We start from the raw sequence: 26,160 nt of genomic DNA, 5'->3' as shown, positions 1-26,160 counted from the left end.
TAGTCGTCCTTGTTCACTGGTTATCGACTCACTCCATTTTAGTTGTTGTGTCTTCAGTTTTCTCTGAACGTTAACATTTTTATGACAGTTAGTGATCCCGTCGATTGTTAGATTCGTTCTGTAATAAGATTTTTGAACACAAGGAATGTGAAGCCGGCTGAAATTTATTGTCAACTTCGAGATGTTTACGGGGAAGACGTGATGAGTGAAGGAAGTGTGAGAAAGTGGGTTAGAATGTTCAATGGCGGTCGAACAAATTTGCATGATAAAAATCGGAGCGGTCGGCCTTTTTTCATCACTGATGATCTGGTAAGGGCGGTTGGCAAAAAAGTCCAAGAAACAGATGTTTCTGTCTGACAACGTTATCTGACAATTTCCAAAAAAATTCACGCATTCTTTTGTATGTTATGGCCGCTTAGATTATCTCAAGCTGTGTTCCTGATGGGTTCCAAAAATGCTCACTGACATGCACAAAACCAAGAGACTCAAAGTGCTTCGACTTTTCTCACACGGTACAGTGATTATGGTGAGAAATTTTTAAAACAAACTTGTGACAGGTGATAAAACTTTGATCCATTATGTCACTCCGGAATCCAAACAGCAGTCAATGGAGTGGCAGCACACGCAATCACTGAAGAAACAAAAATTCAAGACGACAATGTCTGCACAAAAAATCATGTGCACTGTCTTTTGCAATCAGAAAGGTGTTTTGCTGATTGATATTCTCCCAAGAGGTGAAACCATTAATGCGGCAAGGTATTGCAAAACCTTAGGAAAACTAAGGCGGGCAATTCAAAACAAACAGAGAGGAATGCTCAGTAACAATGCTCGGCCCCATACCGCTGGTGACACTCAAATATTAGTATGACAATTTCATTGGTAGCAGTTCGATCACCTACCCTACAGCTCGGACTTGGCACCCTCTGACTACCAATATTGTTCCTGCACATAAAGCGTGAGCTAGGCGGCCAACGCTTTGAAACTTACGATGAAATGAAAGCTGCTGTGGTGTCATGGCTACATTCGTTGGCAGGAACCTTCTACGAAGAAGGTATAGACAAATTGATCATCCAGTATCACAAGGTGTTGAACAACGGTGGAAACTTTGTCGAAAAATGGTTTAGGGTTTGGGCTTTCATGTAGAAATAAAATTGTGTTGAAAAGAAATTGTTTTACTTGTTTTTTTTTAAAATGGTACTTACTTTCTGAACAAGTCTCGTATTTAAATAAGTACCCTGAGAAAGTTCAATTAAGAAATGAGATACATTCTCATGTTTAGTTGTCTTGTTGATGTACCATCTCATAGGTTAAAAAAGTAAAGTAAATGTCCTGCAAGTTGTCCAATAAAATTCCTTTAACTGTAAGGCAGTTGTTACTTTAAGTTTAAGAACAAGATTAGTCAATTTTGTCTTAAACAAACATTTAATTCAATTAGTGAGTTTATATCTGAACAATGGACTGAAGAAGACTTCTTGTCATAAATCCTATTATTGTAACTACTATCCTTGTAATACGATCCAGTATTATTATTTATTTAATTGTAATTTTTGTTCATCTTTAGTGTACAAATTTGTGGTTTTTATTACTGAATTTAGTGATTTGTAATAAATTGATTTCAGCAAATAATAATTAATATGTAGTGACAACTTAACTCAACCTTAAAAAATTGTACCATAACATTTTAAAAATAAATACTTATTAACTGAGAATTTCATGTTGACGTAACAAACGTTACTATCATTTTGGTAGGAAATGCTAGTAAAGTCTTTAAAATTTTAAAACAGTTGATATTTCCTATGATTTCAGGATGGAATCCATCTAGATTGTATGCAGACAAGGTCATGTTCCAGTAGAAGCTACAACGGTGTGTACAAGTCAAGTAATGTGATGGAAGGAGACCTGACCATTGTAGATGCATTCTCCTTGCCTGATTTCAGCAAGGGAATAAGTGATAATGGAAACAATATTAAAAAGTCACCTCAGAAACCCATTACATACACAATGAAGAAGAAAAAATTAGAGCATTTCATTGACAATCTTTTCTTTAAAGTAGTCAATGAAAAAGTGGGACAGCCAACAGAGCTAGACTCAGAAAGAAGGGATTTGAAAACTGATGTCGAGATTCTGGATGATGCTGGAAGACAAGTAAAAGGTGAAGACAATCATGATTCTACCGAAGCAACATTGAAGATTACAAGTTGTTCTTCAGTGAGTTGCAAGAAAGAAATTAAAACTGAGAAGAAATCAGATGTTGATGATGTAGAAGATAGTAATGACACTCAAGATAGGTCATTTGCGATGAGTCTGGTCAGTGTGAAGATCAAAGCAGATCAAGATGAAGAGTTCAAATTGAAATCAGAGAAAGAACTAAATGATCCACTGGTAACAGTGAAACAAGAAGATGTCAAACCTGCAGAAAAGATGTTTGGATGGTGTAGCATTGAAGATCTTAAAACTCCTGTTGTTCAGAATGCGGCCATTGATTCCACTAAGTCATCACCGGAAGGTTATTTCAACGCTACATCAGAATTTGAAGTGAAACAGGTGAGTCATACTAGAGTAGTACATATATAGTGCTTTGGGCCTTTATTTTGTCTCTAAAAAATTATGTGAAAATTACAATAAAGTTGTTACAGTATAAATTAAATGTTGAAAGATAGTTTTCAAACAATAAAGAAAACAGTAACTAATCGATTTAAAATATTGAAACATTCTACTGTAAACCATGCAATTATTTATTGTTACATTATATTATCCCTCCGCTATGTAATATAACGATGATTCTGTATCATTTATGTAATTATTCAAATGTCAGTGTGAATCACCCTATGGGGTGGCTCCTCAGTTGGTAATCTCCAGAGGGTATTAATTCTTCAAAAGCTAGCAATAAGAGTTATGGCCGGTCTCTCCTCGACTGCCGTAGAGAAGCCTTCAAAGATCTAGACATCCTTACAGTCACCTCAATCTACATAATGGAGGTAATTATGTATGCTTCAAAACAAAATTTGTTAAGAAATGAAGAGGTACATGCTTATCAAACTAGAAGAGCTCAGGCATATCATCTTCCAGCCCACAGAACTACTCTCTACACCAAAAAGCCATCATTTGCTGGAGCCAAACTTTTCAACAAACTTCCCGAGGACCTTTAAAGTTGCAACCCGAAGACGATGAAAAGACAACTGCATGACTGACTGGTGAAGAAATCAATATACACCATAGAAGAATTATATTGCATCCTTGACCTTTAATTTTTGCCCTCTTGTTTAAATTTTATCCCCTGTAATGTAACCGATTTGGACTTTTTACTATTCTATGATGTGTCAAATATTCTGTTCTCAATGTTCATGAACAAAGAGTTCTCTTTCTCTTACAATTGGGACCAATCCTGTGTCTCCTTAAGACATTTAATATGACATGCATTGGATATATGCTTTAGGAGGTAAATAATTGCCAATGGAGTAAAAGAGGGTTTGGGTTCTATATTTATGCGCAGATTTTCATTTATAATTTGTACTAATAAAAAGTGATTACTGTACAAATATAAAAGTGTTCTAACATTTATATTTTTCTGAATTTTATATTTGTATAAGAATCGGTTTCATGAAAGGTTGTCAGTTATTGTCATACATAAGCATTGATGGTAACTCTGGATTCCAGGAACCCCCTGCCACTCCTGCCCATGAAATCAGTGAAGATTACAAACTGAGCCTATTCGGTACCTCGGAGGTAAAACAAGAATCTATAGAGGAACATGACATGAAATTAGAGCCGGAGGTATGACTGGTAAAATAGTACTAATAATTTAACTGAATATAAGTAATAAAATCGTCATAAAAAACACAAAAACTTGACAAAATTTATAACATTTGGCAATTTTGAATAATCTTTCTATATTTATTAACTTTAAAAATTGCTACAATATGCATATTTGGTATTTGTCAGACATCAGGTGCAAAGGGATATTAGTTCTTTATACATATTTCTAAAAGTTCAGTTAAATTGAACATGGCATTGAAATATACAAAATAACCAATTAACCATATAAATAGTATTTACGATTATTTGATTATTAAAAAAGACATATGCCTACTTAGTGGGCCACTTCACTCGCTGTATTTGTTACTATACAGTGTAATACAGTACAGTGTGTGTTCTTGCTTTCCAATCTCTGTTTGACATCATCATTTCCATACTTCAGTTGAGGTTATTTTATCCTCCATTAGTGGAAAATGGACCTACTGCCCCCTTGATAGTTTTTTTTTTGTCATACAAAAAGTTACAGGTTGTATTTGATACATTGCATTGTGACAGCATTTCCTATGGACACGGGCTAGTTGTGCTCGCTTGTTTCCTCAGATTGTAGTCACGGAGCGAATGGTTTATTGAGTCATGTTGCTGTCACTTTGTTGTTATTTCTTCAACTACTGTAATTATGCAGCCAAAAAATTGCAATAGAAGCCAGTTTATAATACCTTAATCTATTTTAATAAAATTGTTGTACTTTAAACATAAGATGTGAAAGTAGTATGTTCTTGTCCAAAAAGTACAATTGCATGTCGATGTTACAAACCGGGACTCAGGGTAAATTTATTTATATATATTATATAGTCAAGAAAATCAAATGTATTTGTAATTTAATCCTAATTAATGTTGTTTATTTTTAAGCACAATACACCAGATGATTCCACAATTCACAGTGATGAGGCCTCTGATTCTGATCAAACTGAAGAAAGCACAAAGGAGGAACAGAATAAGAACATGAAAACAAAAGATGGAAGCTTGGATTTGGAGAAATCATTAATGGAGGTAAGCCATCTTTGTATAAGATTCCTAATTATTCTTAAAGTCTACTTTATTATTATTTTTTATAACTCAAACTGTTTTGAAAATTTAAAAATACAGCAATAACACGTTTTAGCAATCGGTAATTTGTGTACTGTCAATTAACCAATAATTAATAATGCAGCGGATTTCCGCAGATTCAAATGTCAAATCCTGTCCATCGATTCTCAAATACGAATCTTTGTTGAAGATTCAATGGATTTGAGATTCGGGATTCGGTTTTGACCTATCACTAATTTTTAGTTTAAATTGATTTGATTTGGGTTATTTTTTTATTTCAGTCATGCAACCCTTCAAAACCTTCCCTGAAAACTAAAGAAATAGAAAATTCTGAATGGATGGAATGGATAGCTGAGTAGGTTATTAACCAGTTTACACTAGGTGTTAATTTTTTAAAAGCAGGTCATCTCAAAAGATTTACATTGACACATTTTTAAATTTAGTCCTAAGTTTTGCCTCCTAACACTTAAAATAAAAACCTCTCTTTTAATAGTGTTTCTATTATTTATTGTAGTTATTTAGTTTAGAAGAATTAAAATTTGATTTGTTGACTGAGCATTTAATGAAGTCACTCCAACAGTTTCTGATCAACAAAATCAGATTTTTCTGTTTGGCACAATTAGTGTTGAACAAGTTTATTGTAGAGCGTTCAATTTTGGTGCGAAACTTGAAATTCTAGTACTTCCACATTGCTATTTAAAGTGGTAACTCAGGCCATTGGGAGGCTTTCTGTCTGTAACAAAGTGGCTGTTGTTTATATTAATATTATTAATTTTGTCTTATGGTTAAACATGGTGGCAACAAGAAAAAAATGAAATAAACAAATTAGTAAATAGAATATTAATCATGTGAGATATTCCAGTAATCAATAACTCTTTATTCATTAGTTTTACAATGAGGTACATCGAATAGTGTCATACATTACTTATATATAAAATTACTAAACATATTCAAGTTCCTCTATTGAACACAAAACTAAATCAATCAAATAGTTTTTTTAGTTTTCTTTCAAATTTGGTAATATTTTCCATCTATATGCTTTGAGGAATATTTTTCAGAAATCTTTTCCTGATATACATAGGTTTTTTGTGTGTATATTTCAAGTCTATGATGATCACTGATGATTTCATTCCTATCGCATGTGTTATATTTGTGCATATTGTTTTTAATTTATAGGATGGTTTCATATATATAAAGTCCAAAAACTGTTAATATTTTTAATTCTTTAAAGCAATTTCTAACAGATTCTGAGAATTTAAGATTAAGTATACTTCTAATGGCTTGTTTTAAGCTTAAGTTTTTAAGCTTGTCTAATGGCTTTTAAAATGTCAGTTAGATTTTTCTTAGGTGTGGCACCAAATATGGCTATGCCATAAGCAATACGTGAATGTATATGAGCATAATAAATCTGTTTTAGCACTTCAGTAGTACATAAACAAGACATTTGCCTAATTGCATATAAGCCATAACCAATTTTACCAAAATTTAATGTGCTCATCCCAGCTCAAGTGACAATCAATGATCAATCCGAGAAATTTAATTTTTGATTCATTTTCAATCTCTAAATCGTCCATAAGAATATCAAAGTCATAATCATTATGACTAATGATTATGAATAATAATAATAATCATAATTATTATTATTTTGTTTTGTTTTAAAATTAATGAATTTAGTTTTCTCGTAATTTAAATTAAGTTTTTTGCTGTTAAAAAATTGTTGCAGATTAGCCAATTCGATTGCTGAGATGAATTCAACTTCTTCTTTAGAAATTCCAGAAACCTTTAGATTTGTATCATCTGCAAATAAACACAACATACTGTTTGCAGTATAAGATAGTTTGCTTTCAATATTCCTCAAATAACATAAGAAGAGAAGAGGTCCAAGATTTGACCCTTATGGAACTCCACTCACGCTTTGCTCTAATTTAGATTTAAATCTTGTTAAAGTTCTATTTGTCGACTTATGAGCTATTTCAACAAACTGTTTTCTACCCGTCAAATATGATTTGAACCAATTCAGTGCAAAACCTCTAATTCCAATATCATTTAATATTGATAATAAAAGATGGTGATCAACACTGTCAAAGGCCTTAGAGAGGTCCATAAAAATTCCAATAACAACTTCCCTTTTGTCCATTTAATTTATGACTGATTCTATAAAACTAACTGCTGCTGTGATGGTTGATTTATGTTTCCTAAACCCATGTTGGGTGTCATCGATTATGTTGTTTTGTTCTATATAAGTCTTCAGTCTATTATATACTACTTTTTCAAACACTTTTGATATAGATGGTAACAAGGAAATAGGTCTATAGTTTGATTTAAGGAATGTATCATTTGCTTTAAATATCGGAATAATGTTAGCAATTTTGAGTAGATTAGGAAAGATTCCACTAACAAATGAAGAATTTATCAAATGTAAAAGAATTTTGCTTAGCTCTTCTTTAGCTTCTTTTATACTTTTTAATGGCACTACATCGTAACCACAAGTCAGTTTATTATCAAAAGAGATAATAATTTCTTGGACCTCCTTTACATTAGTTGGAGCTATACAAAAGAACTTACTGAACAAGTTTTCAACATCTACAATTCTTACATCCAAGTAATTAAAATTTAAACTTGTTAATTGTTGGACAGTTTCGTTGTTTCTGTAAGTCATATTTATAAAATAATTATTAAAAATGTGGGCTTTTTGACTGTTTTTTGTGTACTGAGATTACTGTTCAAAAATAGGGTGGACAGAGCGTTTGTACTAACTCACTTTCTTGTCTGTACTTTAAACTAACTTAGCAAAGGCCGAGTGTCTTGAGGAAATACCTTCTGTCACTTGAAAATCAATAGATATTTTAGTTACTTATTTCAGTTTTTTAAAAACATATTCATATATGTAACATTAGAAGATTTAAAATTCTTTAAAATTGTATGTAAAGAATCTAAATGGAAATCAAGTTTGTGGCAATATATGAGACACAAAGATTTTCAAATACTTCATGTTCTACAATTTGATATTTTCTTCATGTATAGGTTCATATAAATGTTTGTAGAAAAGTTTTATGAGACATGATTTGATTACTTAATATGCTTGGAGATAAATGAAAATGTAAGTAATGATATGTATTCTCTCTTCGTTCCTATTATCCTGTTTTCCACAATTTTAAATATTTTCTTTACTCAACTTTGTAGTCCATTTAGTTTTTTATTACTTTTACTTACCTATGGGACGTTTTATAAATTTAATGAAATATGTTTTGGACACTTATTTTACTACAGATAAATACAACAATATTTTTACAAATCAATAAAAAATGTGTCAGTCTTCAATTACTTATATATTTTGCTAAGGATAACTTTGATTGGTCTGGGCGAAGAATGTTATATACATTAATAAATATCTCTTATTATTTGACTTGTAAGCATAGTACTTTATAGCTTTGTACAATACCCAAAAAATGCTATTGCGTTACACAGGTTGGGAGGAATTTCATGTGCACTACAGATAAGGGGGAGGAGTTGTAATTAACCTATTTATAGTTAGCATCCTCTTGTTATGTATCAGTGATCGGTAATGTTCCTGCTATGAGAACGATGGAAAAAATATAGGTTTTTGGCATTCTTAATGAAGTTGATGCTGGCCAATAATTGAAAGCCAAACTAGAAGGAGGATCTGGCTGCAGAAGTTCTGATTTCACAACCACTAGGCAACTGGGAACTTCTAGTTCGGAATGCATCAGAATCAATAGCTGGTTGATAATCTCTCCACCTGTCATTATTGTGATGATAAGAAAAATGCAGGCAGACAGTCCCTTCCTTATCTTGATATTTCCTGTTTTCTTTTCTTCTGGTTTCTGTGGACAAAAACTATCAACAATAAAACTGATTTTTACAAAAGAGAGTCCTCTCTGGAGTTCCTCTCAACTAACCAAAACTTTGGCTAAGCCTGAATATATATATATATATATATATATATATATATATATATATATATGTTTTCTCTGTTGAGCTACATTGCTTTGGTCATATTTAACAAATTCTTGTGTTATGCCATGTATTTAATTGATGTAATACTCTCTCTCTCTTTTTGTCCTAGGCATGGAAGAAACCTTCGACAACGAACATAATGAAGAGTTTGCTGTATGCGAAGAAATCAAAACCAAAGCAGGTGGACAAGGATTACAGCTGGACAACTAAACCATCGCGTAAACGTGGAGAAACCTTTCAGTGTGACTTCTGCAAGAAGATCTTTTTGCAGAAAGGTAATCTCAGGAGCCACATTTTCACTTTTCACATGGATGACCAACAGAAGGAGTATAAGTGCGAGGTCTGCTCAAAGGTGTTTCCATATCCAAGTGCACTCAGGAAACATTCTCAGATACACAATGGAGAGAAACAGTATGGCTGTGATGAATGTGGGAAGAGTTTTACGCTCAAGGGAAATTTGAAAGCCCACCAGTTCCTACACACAGGGGAATTGCCGTACGCTTGTGGGATTTGCCAGAAAAAATTTGCAACAGAATCTAGTCTCAATAGCCACATTGATGTGCATACTGGTGTGAAGGCCTTCTCTTGTTCGATGTGCGAAAGGAAATTCCGGCATCGAAGGGGGCTGGAGACACATGAACGACTGCATACCGGTGAGAACATGTTTGAGTGCACTTATTGTGATAAGAAGTACAACCTTAAGGCATCCTTAAACAATCACCTTCTGCTGCACACTGGTGAAAAACCTTTTTCTTGTGATACTTGTGGGAAGTCATTTCGTAGTAAGATGGCTTTGAGTAGTCACATCCTGATACATACCGGAGAGAGACCGTATCCTTGCTCCATATGCAGCAAACGTTTCCGTCTTAGGAGTACGTTAAAGTGTCACCTCCTGGTCCACAGCGGAGTGCTTCCATACAAGTGTGACCTCTGTGGGAAAGCTTATAGCAAAAAAATCAACCTTCAGAATCATAAAATGACCCATACGGGGGAGCGGCCATTTGAATGTAACGTTTGCGACAAGAAGTTCACGTCTAAGTCCAATCTAAGCAGTCATATGACTTGTCACTCAGATGAGAGACCATATGCCTGTACAGTCTGTGACAAAAAATTTCGGCTAAAGACCAATCTCGAGAGTCACAGTAGGATTCACACTGGGGAGAAACCATATGCTTGTGATCAGTGTGATAAGCGGTTCTACATGAAAGGTAGTTTGACTTCACACATATTGACACATTCTGAGGAAAAGCCATTCTCCTGCACTGTGTGTGAGAAAAAGTTTAGACTGAAAACAAGTCTTGAGAACCACTTTCGGTTACACACTGGTGAGAAACCTTTTGAGTGTACAGTATGCAGTAAGAGGTTTAGCATCAAAGGGAATCTGTCGGCACACTTAATGACGCACACTAAAGATAAGCAGAGTTATAACTGTCAAATGTGTGATAAGACATTTGCAAGCAAATCTAGTTTAAGTACACACATGATAATCCATACTGGAGAAAAACCGTTTGAGTGTGAGGTGTGTAAAAAGTCATTTTCCTCCAAAAGCAATTTGAAGACACATGCATTGATCCATGGTGAAAAACTGTTTTCTTGTGAAATTTGTGATATGAAATTTGCACAAAAGGGAACCCTTCTTGGGCACTATCAAGTGCACAGTAATAGGGATACATTTCCTTGCGATGTTTGCGAGTATGAGTCTAAAGACAAGTCTGACTATAAAACTCATCTTTTGGAACATCCTGATGTAGTATTCTTCAATTGCCATATTTGTGAGTTGAGACTCTCCAGTCAGGATAGCCTTGATGGACACATTCTACAACATAAGGCGGAAAAACCCTTCAAGTGCAGTAAATGTTGTAAAAGATTTTTTTCCAGAAAAAATCTAAGATCCCACATGACTTGTCATTCTGGAGAGAAGCCTTTTTCTTGCAATCAATGTGGTAAGTCATTCACACACCGCTGCTATCTCAAAAGTCATGAGATCATCCATACAGGTGAGCGACCATTCATTTGCAGCACTTGTGGCAAAAGCTTCACAAAACGGAGTTATCTGAAAACTCACGAGCTGACACATTCTGGAAATAAACCTTATGCATGTACTCAATGTGGGAAAGCCTTCACTTTGAAGTCTACCCTGAAAAGTCATGAAATGATCCACTCAGGTATCAAACCCTTTTCTTGTGGTGAGTGTAGCAGAACATTTTCTCTCAAGTGTTATCTGAAAAGCCATCAACTGATTCACTATGGGGTGAAGCCTTATTCTTGTAAAGATTGTGGCAAGAACTTTTCTCAGAAGTGCTATTTGAAGGCTCACAAGTTAATACACACCGGGTTTAAACCGTTCCAGTGTGATGAATGTGATAAAAAATTTACACAAAAGGTCTATTTGAAAAACCACAAACTCACTCACTCTGGAATTAAGCCATATAGCTGTGATGAATGCCCAAAAAAGTTTAATAAAAACAGCTCTCTGAAAGCACATAAACTTTTACACAGCGGCATTAAACCATTTGCTTGTGATTTGTGTGACAAGAGATATAATCACAAAGGCAACTTAAAACAACACATGGAGATTCATATTAGTGGAAAATTGTTTGCTTGTAATTTATGCGATAAGAAGTTTTATAATCGTGCTGTACTCAAGAGTCACATCATTATACACAAGGGGGAAAAACCACATCAGTGCACAGTGTGTGAGAAAAAATTTGCGTTCAAGGGAAATTTGAGGATTCATATGTTGAACCACAGTGGGATTAGACCTTATGAGTGTGAGACATGTGGAAAGACTTTTGGATCAAAAGGGAATTTAAAAAACCATCGGCTCACTCATGGATCTGAAAATTGTAAAAATTGCAAGAAACGGTTTCTTACAAAAGAAGAATTGGAGGCACATATGAAAATACATAAAAAGAGAGTGTTACCTTCTTGTGATGTTTGTGGCAGAACTTTCAACAATAAGACAAAACTTCAGATTCACAAAAAGAGACACAATGTTCCGACTCCACATGAATGTGAAGAGTGTGGAAAGAAATTTACACATTTATGCTACCTGAAGACACATCAGTTGAAACATACTGGAGAAAAACCATTTGCTTGTGAATTATGTGATAAAAGGTTCTCATTGAAATCATATCTGAGAAATCACCAATTAGTTCACGCCAGTGTGAAACCTTACATCTGTGATGTTTGTGACAAGGCTTTCACACAGAAAGCCACCTTGAAAAGCCACCAACTTCTTCACACTGGAGAAAAACCTTTTCAGTGTGATTTGTGTGATAAGTCATTTACACAAAAAGGTTATCTGAAAACACATCAGTTGAGTCACACTGGGGAAAAACCTTTTGTATGTGACATATGTGACAAGGCTTTCACACAAAAGTGCTACTTAAAATCACACAAATTGATTCACTCTGAGGAAAAGCCATTTGTTTGTAAAATATGTGATAAATCATTCTCGCAGAAAAGCTATCTTAAGAGTCATGAATTAATTCACAGTGACGACAGACCTTATCCATGTGAGCTGTGCGATAAGGCATTCACACAAAAGTGTTACTTAAAGAATCACCAGTTAACACATACTGATGAGAAGCCTTTTGTGTGTGACATTTGTGATAAGGCTTTCACACAGCAATGTTATCTGAAAACACATCTTCTCATTCATACAGATGAGAAACCATTTGTTTGTGAGGTTTGCGATAAAAGGTTCAGCCAGAAAGGTTATTTAAAGAGTCACATGCTCATACACAGTGGGGAAAGGCCATTTGTCTGCAACATATGTGATAAATCATTCACCCAGAAGTGCTATCTGAAGGCGCACGAATCAACACACTCTGATGACAAGCCCTTTATTTGCTTGGAATGTGGGAAGGGCTTCACTCAGAGATGTTATCTCAAAACACATCAGTTAGTCCATTCTGAAGATAAACCCTATTCCTGTTCTGTATGTGAGAAGAAATTCAAGCAAAAGAGTAATTTGAAGATACACGAGCTCATACACTCAGGAGAAAAACCGTTTGCTTGCCACCTCTGTGACAAAAGGTTTCTGCAAAATAGTACATTAAAGACACACCTTCTTACTCATAATGTGGATGCACCATTTGCTTGTAGTATGTGCGATAAAAAGTTTGCTCTGAAGACTTCACTTAATAACCACTTGTTGACACATTCTGGCGAAAAGCCCTTTGGCTGTCCTATATGTGGGAAACGATTCTTACTGAAGGGAAGTCTAGAGAGCCATAACAGGATTCACACTGGGGAAAAACCTTTTGAGTGTGAAATTTGCAACAAGAGGTTCACACTAAAAGGGAATTTGAAAATCCACTCATTGATCCACTCTGAGGATAGGCCACATGCATGTACTGAGTGTGATAAGAGATTTGTGTTGAAAAGCAGCCTAGAGAGTCATTTCCGAATTCACACTGGTGAGAAACCATTTTCCTGTGCTACTTGTGGAAAAGCTTTTAGTTTCAAGTCGATGCTCGATGCTCATGTTCGAATACATACAGGTGAGAAGCCATTCTCATGTTCAGAGTGTGATAAGAAATTCCGGCTTAAGAGCACTCTGGATGCTCATTTCCGAATTCACACTGGTGAGAAACCTTTTGCCTGTCCACATTGCAACAAATGTTTTTCCTTAAAGGGAAATTTGTCAAGCCACATAATGCTACACACCGGAGAAAAACCATTTGCTTGTGAGATATGCAATAAGAAGTTCACATTAAAATCAAGTTTGAACACACACGCCTTGATTCACACCGGTGAAAAACCCTTCTCCTGCACTGTGTGCCACAAGAGTTTCCGGCTCAAGTGCAGTCTGGATGCGCACTTCCGAATGCACACTGGTGAAATGCCTTTTGAGTGTAATGTCTGTGACAAAAAATTTAATCTCAGGGGCAATCTGAATGCTCATATGTTGATACATTCCGGCGAGAAACCCTATGGTTGCTCATTGTGCGAGAAGAAATTCCGTTTGAAAAGCAGTTTGGAGAATCATATGCGGTTGCACACTGGCGTGAAACCATTTCCGTGTGGAATCTGTGGGAAGATGTTTAGCCAAAAGAGCGGCCTGGAGAGTCACTTCCGACTGCATACTGGGGAAAAACCCTTTATGTGTAAAGTGTGTCACAAACGGTTCAGTCAGAAGGGGAATTTGAAGAATCACATGAAAATACATTCAAGAGATGAAAGCTACATTTACAACACACGAATGCGAACTTTCAATAACATCATTGAGAACATGTTCAACGGCAGTCACTTTCTCATCCCACAAGAGGAGGAATTTAGTTGCAAGCTGTGCGGGTGTAAGTTCAAAGAGAAGTGCGAACTCATGTTCCACGAAATGATGCATGGGAAGCAATTCCCAGTTTCAAGATTCGTCCTCAATAATCCCAATAAGCCCTTCCCACTGATGAGGCTGCCACCAGAGGACCCTGTTTGTATAGACCTGACTTTACCTTCCACCCACCGTTACAACTAGAAAGTCAATTTGAGGTTGTGGTTTTTCCAAGTTACGGGCTCATTAATTAGATTTTAATATAAAGCAATTTAAAATCTCTTTATTTTGTCCTCCTGAAAGTGTTTACATAGAATTCACCTGTCACTAGCTCAGTGATACTTTTTCCATAATTTAAGATGAACTCTTTAGAAATTATTCACAAGTATGCTTAGCTACCACATTTAAAATTCTTTTACTAGGAAAAATATTTTCTTGTGTCAAAATGATTTTTATTTTTCAAAATCTAACTATCTTGTTTAAAAATTAAATATAAATTTTATCAAATAAACTGTGGAAAATCAAGATAAGTCGACTTATAACATTACCAATCATGGGTGTTGTACATCCAATGAGTGATAACCTTCACTGCACCCACTTGCTAGCATATCCATGTTACAGTTGTTTTCACTTTGATTATTATTATCATATTTTCATTAAGATTATTCCATACTGAATGTATATCTAATTCTTATTAGGTATTTAGTTTAACTATGACAATTTTCAATACAAAGTAAATATTTGTTTTTCAAATTTACTGTTTTTGAATATAACAACAGTATATACTTTTATGAACAGAAGTTGAAAATTTGTCGTATGTAACTGATCTTTTTAGCTTAGTTAAATAAAACTGAACACTAATTTAACATTTTTAATACATCTAAAACTTATGAATTGTTTTAATGTTGTAAATTTTTAGTAGCATAGGAGAACAAAGTAAAGGATTTTACAAAAATCTATTTAGTGATCAAACACTCTTGACAGCACTGAGAGTTGTTGAGGAACTTAGCATCCATTGTCAGTTCTTCTGTAAGACACTTAAAACTATAAACTAACTTAGCTCGTTGTCTGGTTTATATTACTTGGTGAAGCTTTAGTTCTGAGTGCTAAGTATTATTATTACTTGATATTATGTGCTAGACAATGTACGTACAGATAGTAAGATGTCGTGTTAGTGTTGAAACATAGTAAATTTTTCACAGTCATAATTCTTAATTCATAATTTTCATATTAATTTGTAATTTTTCTTTTTAGATTAACAAATTAAATACTATCATAATAGAGCACATTTGATGACTGTGTTTGTAAAAAAATCTATATATTTCAGTGCAATTGTAAAAGTTAATTATTCTAAGTAAACTGTTTCAATAGTGGCTCGTCACAATAATTTACCTACTGTATTAAGACTGAAATGCCATTCTAATGAATAGGATTATTTTATGCCATATTCAAGTGTAACATTATTTTACATGATTTTAAAGTGTAACAATATATATGTTTTACAGCATTTTAAAATGTAAGATTATTTTAACTAACTTGTTGATAAGTTAGACTATGTATTATGTTTGTGTGTTATTTCTATTGTTGTATTTATGTTTGCTATAGTTTAGCTAGTTTTAGCAATTGATGTTTAGATGAAATTTTATTCAAATGTTTTATTTAAAGGCGGAGATCATTTATTGGTGGTATGCTTGGTGATATAAACACTATTGCTATTAAATAGTTACCTGCAATTGTGATTTGCTGGATAAGAATGGTGCAATGTATTAGAAATTTAACATTTTTTTATTTCATAAAACTTATGTCAGGAATCAGAGATTGTTTGGAATTCCAAACTTTTTTACTTGAAGTTAACTACTGAAATAATTATTATTAAATAGTTACCTGCAATTGTGATGCTGCTGAATAGAAATGGTGCAATTTATTATAAATTTAGCACGTTTTATCTCATAAAACTTATGTGATGAATCAGAGGTTACGTGGAATTCCAAACTTTGTTACTAAAGAAATCATTATTAAATAGTTACCTGCAATTGTGATGCTGCTGGATAAAAATGGTGAAATTTATCAGAGATTTAATATTTTTTATCTTAAAAAACTTATGTAAGAAATCAGAGATCATGTGGAATTCCAAACGTTTCTACAAAAATAATCATAATTCATTAAAAATGCCTTAATTATTTTTTACACAGTTGATTTCCTGATAGTGTTTTAAAATATAACTATAAGAATGATTTGGAAAAAGTAGTTTTTTATTTATGTTTTTTTGTACTATTATATGCGTTATTGTTGTATTTGTACATATTCTGTTTTTTAGTCATAGGAATATTTTTCTATATTATTGTGGGAAATTTATCTCTTTTTGTGTTTATTTTTATGATTGTTAATTTACGTTACTTAAATTTATAAAGAAGCCTAAGTGCACTGTTTGATATTGAGTGAAGCTTGTTACAAACCTCTTCAGGGCATGGTTCAAGTCAACCCCAACCTCACCAGGTTTATTAAGGCCTTTTTCATACATAATGTATTTACTGTGATGCACAGTTATTTTTATACCATAGCACTTCCGCGTATGTGAGCCTGTTTGAATCTGACAAATTGTCAATACATTAGTTGATTTATAAGCATGAAAAAATATAATTACCTTAATACTGTATGTTGAGGTTATTAAATGTAGGTAGTCTAAATTTAAAGTTTAGTATATTTTCTAGAATATTATTTTGTAAAATAATTACCTACAACAATTCTCTTAAAAAATGTTTGTAAATGTTTCAGTATTTCACTCAAAAAACTAAAGTATATTGACCCAAAATGTTACAGCAAAATTGCTAAGCATTTGCATTAGTGGTTTTTATCAATCGGAATTTATAAAACCGAGGAACTTTTGTATCAACAAAAATCTATATTTATTAGAAGATCTCCATTTATAAATTTAACTAAATGACTTTCTATTATGTTTTATCTTATAAGAACACACATAATCTAGTCAATAAGATATAGTCAATATATCATATAAGATAAATATACTTGTAAGAAATATTGTTGATTCCATTCCTTGATTTAAATTTAATTGACTATCTAAGAGCAGGAAATTGTAAACTCATTACACTTGTGACTTAACATGTTCACGGCATTGTGTACATCTTCGGGTACACACAATCTTTCACACTGCCATTGTGTACACACAGGGCGTTTGTAAAGCGTTTTGTATGCCTAATAGGATGCATTTCCTTATTGTGTTTTTATTGTTTGCCTGCCTCAGTGGTTTGTTAAATTTGATCCAGAAGTTAAATAAATACATCAGACTATCATGTAGCCCGTCGGGCGCACGATTGCTTAATTTTTTAGCCACCCCTTGGGGTACATGTATAAAAAATTAAAAACATATTAAAATATATTTTTGTGCAAAATTATGAAGCTGCATACTTTTCTCATTATACTTAGACATGTAAAATTGCAGACTGACCTGTAATCTGTCCATACAATTTTACTTTTTAAGTTACATATGGCAATTCTATTTGTTAAAAGTTTATTTTTTAAATCTCAATTATAATCTAAAAAAACTTAACAAACTACAGTTTTTTGCCATTATTATTGAAAATTTTAACGGTAAATGAAAATGTCTGGAAATAAGCCGTTGTCTTGAATGTGTTAAAGTCAGTATTATAGTATCCATATCTTGCAGCTATCAAATTTGTTTTAATGCATATAATGAAAGTTCTAGATAAGTGATGGACCGTTTCCAAACAAATTCGATTCCGATTCCTGTATAAATATAACTAAATATTATTAGTAACTAAATAGTTACTAAAGATTTTAGATAGGATGTGAAGAGATTAAAAGGAATGTGTGTAACTTTACCAGATGGGAAAGATATTCCTCTTCTTCATAGACATATTAAAAAATAAATTTTTTAAAGAAGAGGAATATCCTTCTAATCTGATAAAGGTAAATCTTGCTCCCTACCCTGTCTAAATTGTCATCTTTAAACCTTGCTTTTTGCTCTCTACTATTTATTAATCATAAATAGTAACCAAAAATATAGTATGCTAAATGTTCTTGTTTTGTTAATTTTAAAGCAAATCTGGCACGTAGGAGTGTCGAGCCAAAAATGTCAAACCACCCTTAGCCATAATAAAATATTTTAAGGTAATACATACATATATTCTTATAAAGGAACATATATTCACAACTAAACAGATTATGATATAAACCAAAATTAGTGGACATCGGTTTGTTTAATGCTGAAAAGTGAATGTCCGTGCACAGATCCAACAATGCGCAGCAACTTATATTACAAAAAATACAGATAAAAATTACGAATTGTGAGAAAATTTTATTTCAAAATTATGGTTACTATTTTATCCATCTGTATTGTATTTTAGTGATTAGTAATTTACATAATGCCATTCAGCTGTTGTTCATGAATAGTTGTAGCAGACTCATAGAAATCATAAATATATGAAGTATGAACTGTGAGCAAAATATTATTTAAAACACTTCTGTAATTATTTGATCTAACTACGGTTTTATATACAGAAATTATAATAATGATGTGTGAAATTGTGACTTTCCAAGCATCTTTTAATCACTTCTGTTGATTTTATTCAATATTTTGTAATAAAATGCTACTGAAATTAAACGTAAAGAGAAGAGGTATCGAGTATCAGAATCCAACTCTTCAAGTGATAGATTGGGTGTGAAGCATATTAGTGAAATGCAGTTAGCATAGCTTAAACGAGAATTAATATTTGGAAATGGAGGAGTAAGACTTGTGTGATAAAGGTTTTTTTGTGAAAGATCTAGAATGTTTAAAATTCTAGAGAGGTGAGGTGGGGGAGGAGGTTTGGTGATATTTAAAAAGTATGTTTCGTTGTTTATTTACCATTTGGAATTTTTTAAATCCTCAATAATGATGTCAAAAATGTTACAGCATGCAGCTAAGGCACCTATTTGTTATTTTTACATGTGTTGTACTAAGATAATGTACTCGAAAGTGGCAGCTCTCTTATGCCTATGTAACAAACATGTTTGTTTTCCAGCCAACAGTTTTGTATGTTTATTCTCAATAATCAAAAGGTTTATTGCAATTTTTAAGGAAAAGGCATTGTCAATAAATATAAAATTGCAGATTGACCTGCAATATGTGTATAATTTGGACTATTTAAGTTACATGAGACAATTCTATTTCTTAAGACTTTATTTTTAAATCTAAAATAAAATCTTAAAAATATGTTATCAAAATGTAATAATCTGTAAAAAATCAAAACATCCTAGATTTTTTCTCAAATCTCAAATTTTAACAATTTATAACCTTTTCTATTAAATGTGCTACAAATTTAAATATGTGTCTAATAGATTTTGTGATCTAGTGTAATTTTGTTTACATAATAATAATACATTTTCCATAATAGTTATTTGTTAGTAAAATTATGTTGTGTTAGTTTCAAAGAACCTGTCATATCAATTTTAAATCATCTGTCTGTCCATAAAACTATTGTGTACACCACTGAAAGTCCAATGTATATCTTAAAAAATGATAATTTTTTAGAACTACTAGATTTTTATCATTTTTTAAATAATTTGATTTTGATATAAATGGTTAACATATTTTGTTTTAATATTGTACTACAGCACAATATAAATGCACAATAATATTGGTCAAATATTACATGGAATTTTTATTATTTATTAAAAAACATAAGAAACAATGTATACATAATTTTATAATGTTGTTTTACAAATTTGGGATTATATGTGTTAAGGTGTTACTAAAACTGGCCAGCTGTCAGTTTTGTTCTGTTAATAACGTTTGTCTTAACCATATAAGGGTAAAAAATGGCAAATCAATAAAATTTACACAGTGACCTAACACAGTTTTTAGGGCAATTGTTCTTCTGTTGTGAATGATCTACACTTTAAAACAAAATATCAAAAGATAAAAAAAATAAAAAAAGTTAAAACTAAATATTTGGTATACTTTATAGATGTGATGAAGTATTTGCTTCAGAGCCCCCCTTCTTAAAAGGTATGACAAAATATTTTTTAGGGGTGATCATTTGTGACACATTTTGTAACTCTTTACTTTTCTTTTGTATGAACCTCACCTATAATAATTATTTAAACTGTTTAGTTTTAAATATTGAATAAAACATTCATTTGACTATTTATTTAAATAGTCCCAAATTTTACATGGGGTTAAAACGTTATATTTGTTTATATATCATATTATCAAGAAATTAATGACCTATACTTACATTTAAGATTATTTACAGACTCCTTATGGGACATGTGGGGTGTGGAGGCAAAAAATAAACTCACAGTATAAAACGTAACTTTACAAATTCTATATTTCTAAGCAAAAAAATTATCAAGTTGACTTGTGAATTGTGTACAACCCTGTCTAATACATTTTACAGAGGGGAGTGTGGGGCTCCAACAAATTGTGTTTGACTCATGATTCGATCTCCTGTTGTGTATATACAGGGCGTTAATAAAGTCCCACACAGGCTTGATAATTTCCGAATGATTACAGGTAAAGCAATAAAACTTGTACATCATTACTTCACCAATAAATCTACTTTTTGAAGTAACTACTTGAAACATTTACAATGTAGGACCTTGCAGGCAATGATTATGCTTTAACAATCTTATACTTATGGGCCATCCCCCTAAAATGACAAAAAATGGTATTTACTTCAAAAAGTAGTTTTATAGGTTCAGTATTGATTTACCTAGTTATATTGCTTTATCTATAATAATTCAGAAATTATCAAGCCCATATGGGACTTTATTAACACGCTGTGTATATCTATAAATATATGTAGTTATGTACTTTATTAAAGATGATAACGATATACCTGTAGTGTAATAGAAATTTTAGATTTTGTTAATATTGTATATTTGATCATGTATGTATTATATGTTTGAATTTTTTTATGTATTTTATAAAGGAAATTCAATTTGAAAATTGGTGCAGATACTGAAAGAATTGTATATGACAGGTTCTGTTAAATGGTAAGATTTATTATTGATGTAATAAATTTATATCTAAATAAATATAATAACTGATTGATAATGATTAAAATAACTGTTACCATATGAACCAGGTGCTATGTTGATTATTAAAAATTTTGTAATTAAGTATATTTCTATAATACTGTAATTGTTTTATATAGTTAAGGCTTAAAATTATATTATTTAAGACATGCAACAATTATCCATATATTTTGCTCCATTATACAGATTTTATACTGGTGTATTAGGTGCAATACAATTTACTTTTATTAAAATTACTAATTAAACTTTTCATTTGTTTCTTTTTTTATGTCATTATAGAGCTATAATTAGTTTGTTTTCTTTCACTGTTCATTTAACTACCAAAGAGGAAAAGTAAGGTAAGAATTTCACTAAAGTAGTGTTACTTCTATAATTTAATATTAACATTTAAAATTAATAATATTAAAGACAAATTGTTTAGTGAAAATATAGAATAAAAATAACAATGGAAAATTTGGGAGGTAATGTGATTTCAGAATTAAAAAAATTATACCATCTTTTTTATTTTTGAAAGTGTTTGAGACTTTGTATTCACTATTAAAATTACAAGTAAGATTTTTTTGAAAATTCTTTGAAATTGTTACGTATGAAGTTATTAAACTAAGTATAGATTATTAAAACTTAAAATGCACCAGTTGTGTGAATAATTTCTTTTATGGCATGATAATTTGTCAGTAAAATATATCGAGAATTGTAAATTTGTCAAAATTTTGTATGTTCTCAAAACCTTGTTTATGAAAAGTGGAACATTATTTTTTAATAATAGTTTTATGGTTTTAAACATTTTTCTTTTCTGCTCTTTCCATTTATTATTTTATTTTAAATTCTTCTTTGTTGCCTGCAGACTTTAATGTTTGAGATTTTTTTAAAGAATTCAAGTTACCACAAATTTGCACCAGTAAATTTATTGAATGTTTTAAACTTCCAAGGAAAGAGTTACCACCAAATCAAAACCAGTATGGCTTCCATGTTACATTCCTGGCAGAAAAGTTACCATCACAGGATCAGGAGCCACTTTACGAGGTCCTTCTGATGAATAAGCAAACTAATTCAACATGATAGATGTCACAAGATTGGCTTTATTGCTTGGGTTCAATCCAGTCAAACAATGCATATTGTGATAATTTTCATTGCGCTTTTTTCTAAATCATCTGTCATGAATACAGAATGTAAAATAAATAAGTTCAATGAAAATTACAACTGTCATTGCCAGATCAAATAGGCATATGGTTTGTATAAAAAAATGACTAATATGAAGATATGCAGCAAAATGGCCAACACTGTCACATGAAGCCATTGAAAGATTAAGGCGATAAAGCAATGACAAACAACTAATTTCAAATTGATTAAGTGGCAGAGAAGGTGATACAATGCTGAAGTACAAATACTTGCTGACGCTTTTTTACTTGGCTAGCATACAACAAAAATTATGAGTAAGAACAATATCAATTAGAAAACTATAGGATGTAAAACAATTCTAGAGTGATTCATTAATTTGACTTATCTCTATTTCGTGTTTAATTACTTTATATGTGGAATTTGTAAAGAGGAATTTTTATTCATGTGTGCATTTTGTTAAGCATTAGAACTAGAAATGAGGAAAATTTAATGAAAGTTTTTAGATTGCATTCAAAGTTTCTGTTGTACTAAACATGTACTAATAAAAAATGTTCAATGTATAAAAAAATGTAAATATCAGAAAAAGCCCAAAAAAAAATTATTACTATGGTCCAGTCCGCTTTACATCAGAATTCTGAAGAGTTCTGGGCAGTTGTTGACAGATCTCACACAAGCCAATAAGAGTGGCTGTACCTCAAGTGACAATAGCCAGATTGGATTAGTTGGCATGTTTATTGGACAGAACTCGTGCCTGAATTGTATAGTGCAACAGACTATTCATCATTATAAACTTGTCATATACCTTCACAATAATCTCACATTAGATATGATTTTGTACATATCTTTGTGACTATTGTATTAGTGTAGGCTATTGGTGTACATGTTATAGGTTAAGGCAAGCAGAATGGACAGAGGTCAAAGTTAATTTTGCTGTAGGAATACATTTTTTTACTGAAAAATCATTTTTGTTCTTTACATATTATAACAAACATTGTATTTCTGTAATGAAAAGTAAGATTTTATTTTAATAACTGGAGATAGTAACCAAGCAGTAATGTAATTAGAAGAGGTTTTATTGTTAGTTTGTTATTTTGAGATAGATACAAAGTTTGTTGCAATTATTTAAACCTATTTTATTAAATTAAAAAGGAAAAATATTTTAAAATACATGTCTTTTGGTATTTTGTTATATAACTTAATAGTACTGTTTATTTTTAGAGTATGATAATTAATTTTGAAAGACATTCATTGTAATTTTGTTGTACAGCTGTTAGTCCATTCTGCTTATGACAGTGTTATAGATGTCAATATAACTTAATGATATTGATTCCGTATGTTTACTATCTAATATTATTACTGCCTGTAATTATTTTCAGTTGATAGATTGTTTCAAGACGTACCACAGATTCTAGTGTTTCGTCTTTGATAGTTGGGTTTTGTTGCATAGCCATGTTCCTTTCAGCCTGCCATGTAGATCTCTGCCAAGTATTTCTTTTTTATAGCGACATCGTCGTATTTTTACTGAAGATGATGATCGAGGGTGAGAAGAAGAGTTCACATCGTTTGTTGTTATCGCTGTCGTAGATATAAATGCACATATTGCTGTCTTTATATAGACAATGACAAATACATTTTATTGGAAATCAGGTCTTGCCTATCATTCTGTGCATTTCCTCTGCAACTCTCCTGGGGGATTAAACAGAATTTATTCAGTAAAAATTTGTGTTTTGGGTCCCTTCAGTCTCTTCCTCCCAAGTAAAAAATATTGGTTTTCGTTACAATTTTCATGTGTAGATTTGTGTCATATGTACGCAAATATCAGCCAAAACCAAATGAACAGGCAAATGTTGACTCAATTTAGCATGGTTAAAAAATATGGTTAGTATTTTAGTCATTAAGAATCCAAACACTTTCACATCATTATTATTTTAATTATTTGGAATTTTATAAAAATATTGTTTTAGTGTGAAATTCACGTTGGTCTCCTGGTTAAAGACTCTTTACATTTAGCAATCAGCAGATAATCGTTTGTTCATCATGCTATCACTATCCAATTATGATATTATATTATGTCATAATTGGTAAAACATCATATATAACAGTATGATTCAAACATTTCTTTTTAAACATCACTTTCTGCATTATCTAAAGACATAATTTTATAGCATGCAACAAAGTGGCTTTTATTTTAAACTCCATTCCAAGTTAATTATTATGATTCTATCCTTTACTATTGAGATACATTTAAGTACATGCTCACAATTGGTTGAATTTTTAATTATTTTAATAAAGAATTGCCTCACGTGTGCTGAGAATGTGAACTAGATTAATAGATAATAAACTAATTATAGAATTGCTCATCATTAGGTTTTGGACTCATTTCCAGATTTCTATGCACATCTCTACCTTGTTTTCGTATTTTCACAAACCCATACAGTATAAATAGCTATATAATTTACTATCTGCTTTTCTAAATTCCAGTGAAATAAACAATAATTCCTTTAAGTAATTGTTTCACCCACTAAGATTTAAATTGGATATTAAATAGATATTCCATTTAACTAGAATATTATTGTCTTCTTTTCCTAGGACAAATGTCTTAAATATTGTAATTGTAATAATTTTTTTTAAACCCTCAAATCCAAAAACTAAGCACTGTTTAATGAAATTACAGCCACTACTAGAGTTAAAAAGAGCTGTCAAAGACTGAATTTAATTTATATTTGGGTAAAATGCAATAAAACACTGTAATAGAGCCTAAACAGATTGTCATATTTTAATAAAATATAACTGCATTTCCAGTTTATGAATATCTTTCATGAATCCTTTCACTAAGAATGTGTTAGCCCCTATATTAATTATTTTATGCATCAAATTTTGTTAGTTAATCTTACCTTTGTATAAAAACACAATTAATTGAAACTATGGGTACCAACCAATCTTAAACTAGGCCTTTTTCAGAACTACCTGCTAGTGTGAAATATGCCTAATACAAGTCTAGTGTTTGAGAGATAAGTTTCTCCCATACATTAGCACTATTTATTTCTTGACACAGTTTACATTTATTTAATAATTGTTTTCTATACGATTATTGCTTTTGTAAGTACAATTCAAATTGCTATGTTCCTGGTACCTTTGTACACATTGTAATTCTGACAATGTAGACAACAAACTAATCTGAAGGTATATTAATGATAGAACTTCCATTTCACAGTAATTTTTAAGATATTGTGATTCTCCCTGAAACACAATCTAAAACTGGTTTTGACTTAATTGGATCTCAGTATACATGTTGAGAGGCCAGATGATTGGGTTATGATTACCATACAATTAATCGTATGGTAGTTACCACTGATCGAAGGACTTGCACATTACTTAGTGAAATCTATCAGGTCAAAATTTTGTAGCAGTAGATGTAACTCTGTTAATGCTACCAAATAGCAATGATTTTCATGTTACTACAAGTTTGGACTCATTGGATCCCTGATGGGGTATGTGCAGTGAGTAGAAGCTAATAATCTGGGCTATTTTTACTTGGTGGCAGTTAAGTGAGCTATGTACTTCATGAATTACCATTTTAGGATCTCTTTTTGTGCTATTGACTGTTTGTTGATAGTTCAAAATGCCTGTGGCTGGTGTTCAAACTTCTTATTCTAGCCAGTTCATAAATTCTTAAATAAATAATTGTTTAGGGGCAAAGCAAACCGGATCTACCAAGATTTTCCTACTGTCCAGACTGTGCTTTATCAGCCAAGAGTCTATTATTTGTATAATAATTCTTCAAAGAAGATTTGAGGCGATAGGAGTTTGCACAAATTCAAGTGCTATATAGAAAAGTTACAAGCAGAGGACCTCTGCTGAGAGAAGTGTACCTGGTATGAGAGAAG

The 26,160-nt window shown here is 31.9% G+C and overlaps 1 protein-coding gene across 1 annotated transcript; it reads left to right on the top strand.

The window, feature by feature from the left end:
- Window positions 1–1,718: 1,718 nt before the first annotated feature.
- Window positions 1,719–23,919, top strand: LOC124353930 (zinc finger protein 208-like). Its single transcript, XM_046803991.1, has 4 exons — window positions 1,719–2,544; window positions 3,658–3,774; window positions 4,666–4,806; window positions 8,930–23,919. The coding sequence occupies exons 1-4, from the start codon at window positions 1,828–1,830 to the stop codon at window positions 14,297–14,299; spliced, it is 6,345 nt and encodes a 2,114-aa protein (XP_046659947.1). The 5' UTR covers window positions 1,719–1,827; the 3' UTR covers window positions 14,300–23,919.
- Window positions 23,920–26,160: the final 2,241 nt, after the last annotated feature.

This window comes from Homalodisca vitripennis, chromosome 2 (genome assembly GCF_021130785.1).
Source record: "Homalodisca vitripennis isolate AUS2020 chromosome 2, UT_GWSS_2.1, whole genome shotgun sequence".
NCBI lineage: Eukaryota > Metazoa > Arthropoda > Insecta > Hemiptera > Cicadellidae > Homalodisca > Homalodisca vitripennis.
Note: the sequence above shows the minus strand (reverse complement) of the source record. Positions and strands in the feature narration are given on the sequence as shown.

Excerpts from the sequence above, each read along its gene's own strand:
- LOC124353930 (XM_046803991.1), top strand. The coding sequence starts at position 1,828 with ATGCAGACAAGGTCATGTTCCAGTAGAAGCTACAACGGTGTGTACAAG. Across the intron at positions 2,545-3,657 it reads CAGAATTTGAAGTGAAACAG|GAACCCCCTGCCACTCCTGC; the intron begins GTGAGTCATACT and ends TCTGGATTCCAG. Across the intron at positions 3,775-4,665 it reads ACATGAAATTAGAGCCGGAG|CACAATACACCAGATGATTC; the intron begins GTATGACTGGTA and ends TTTATTTTTAAG.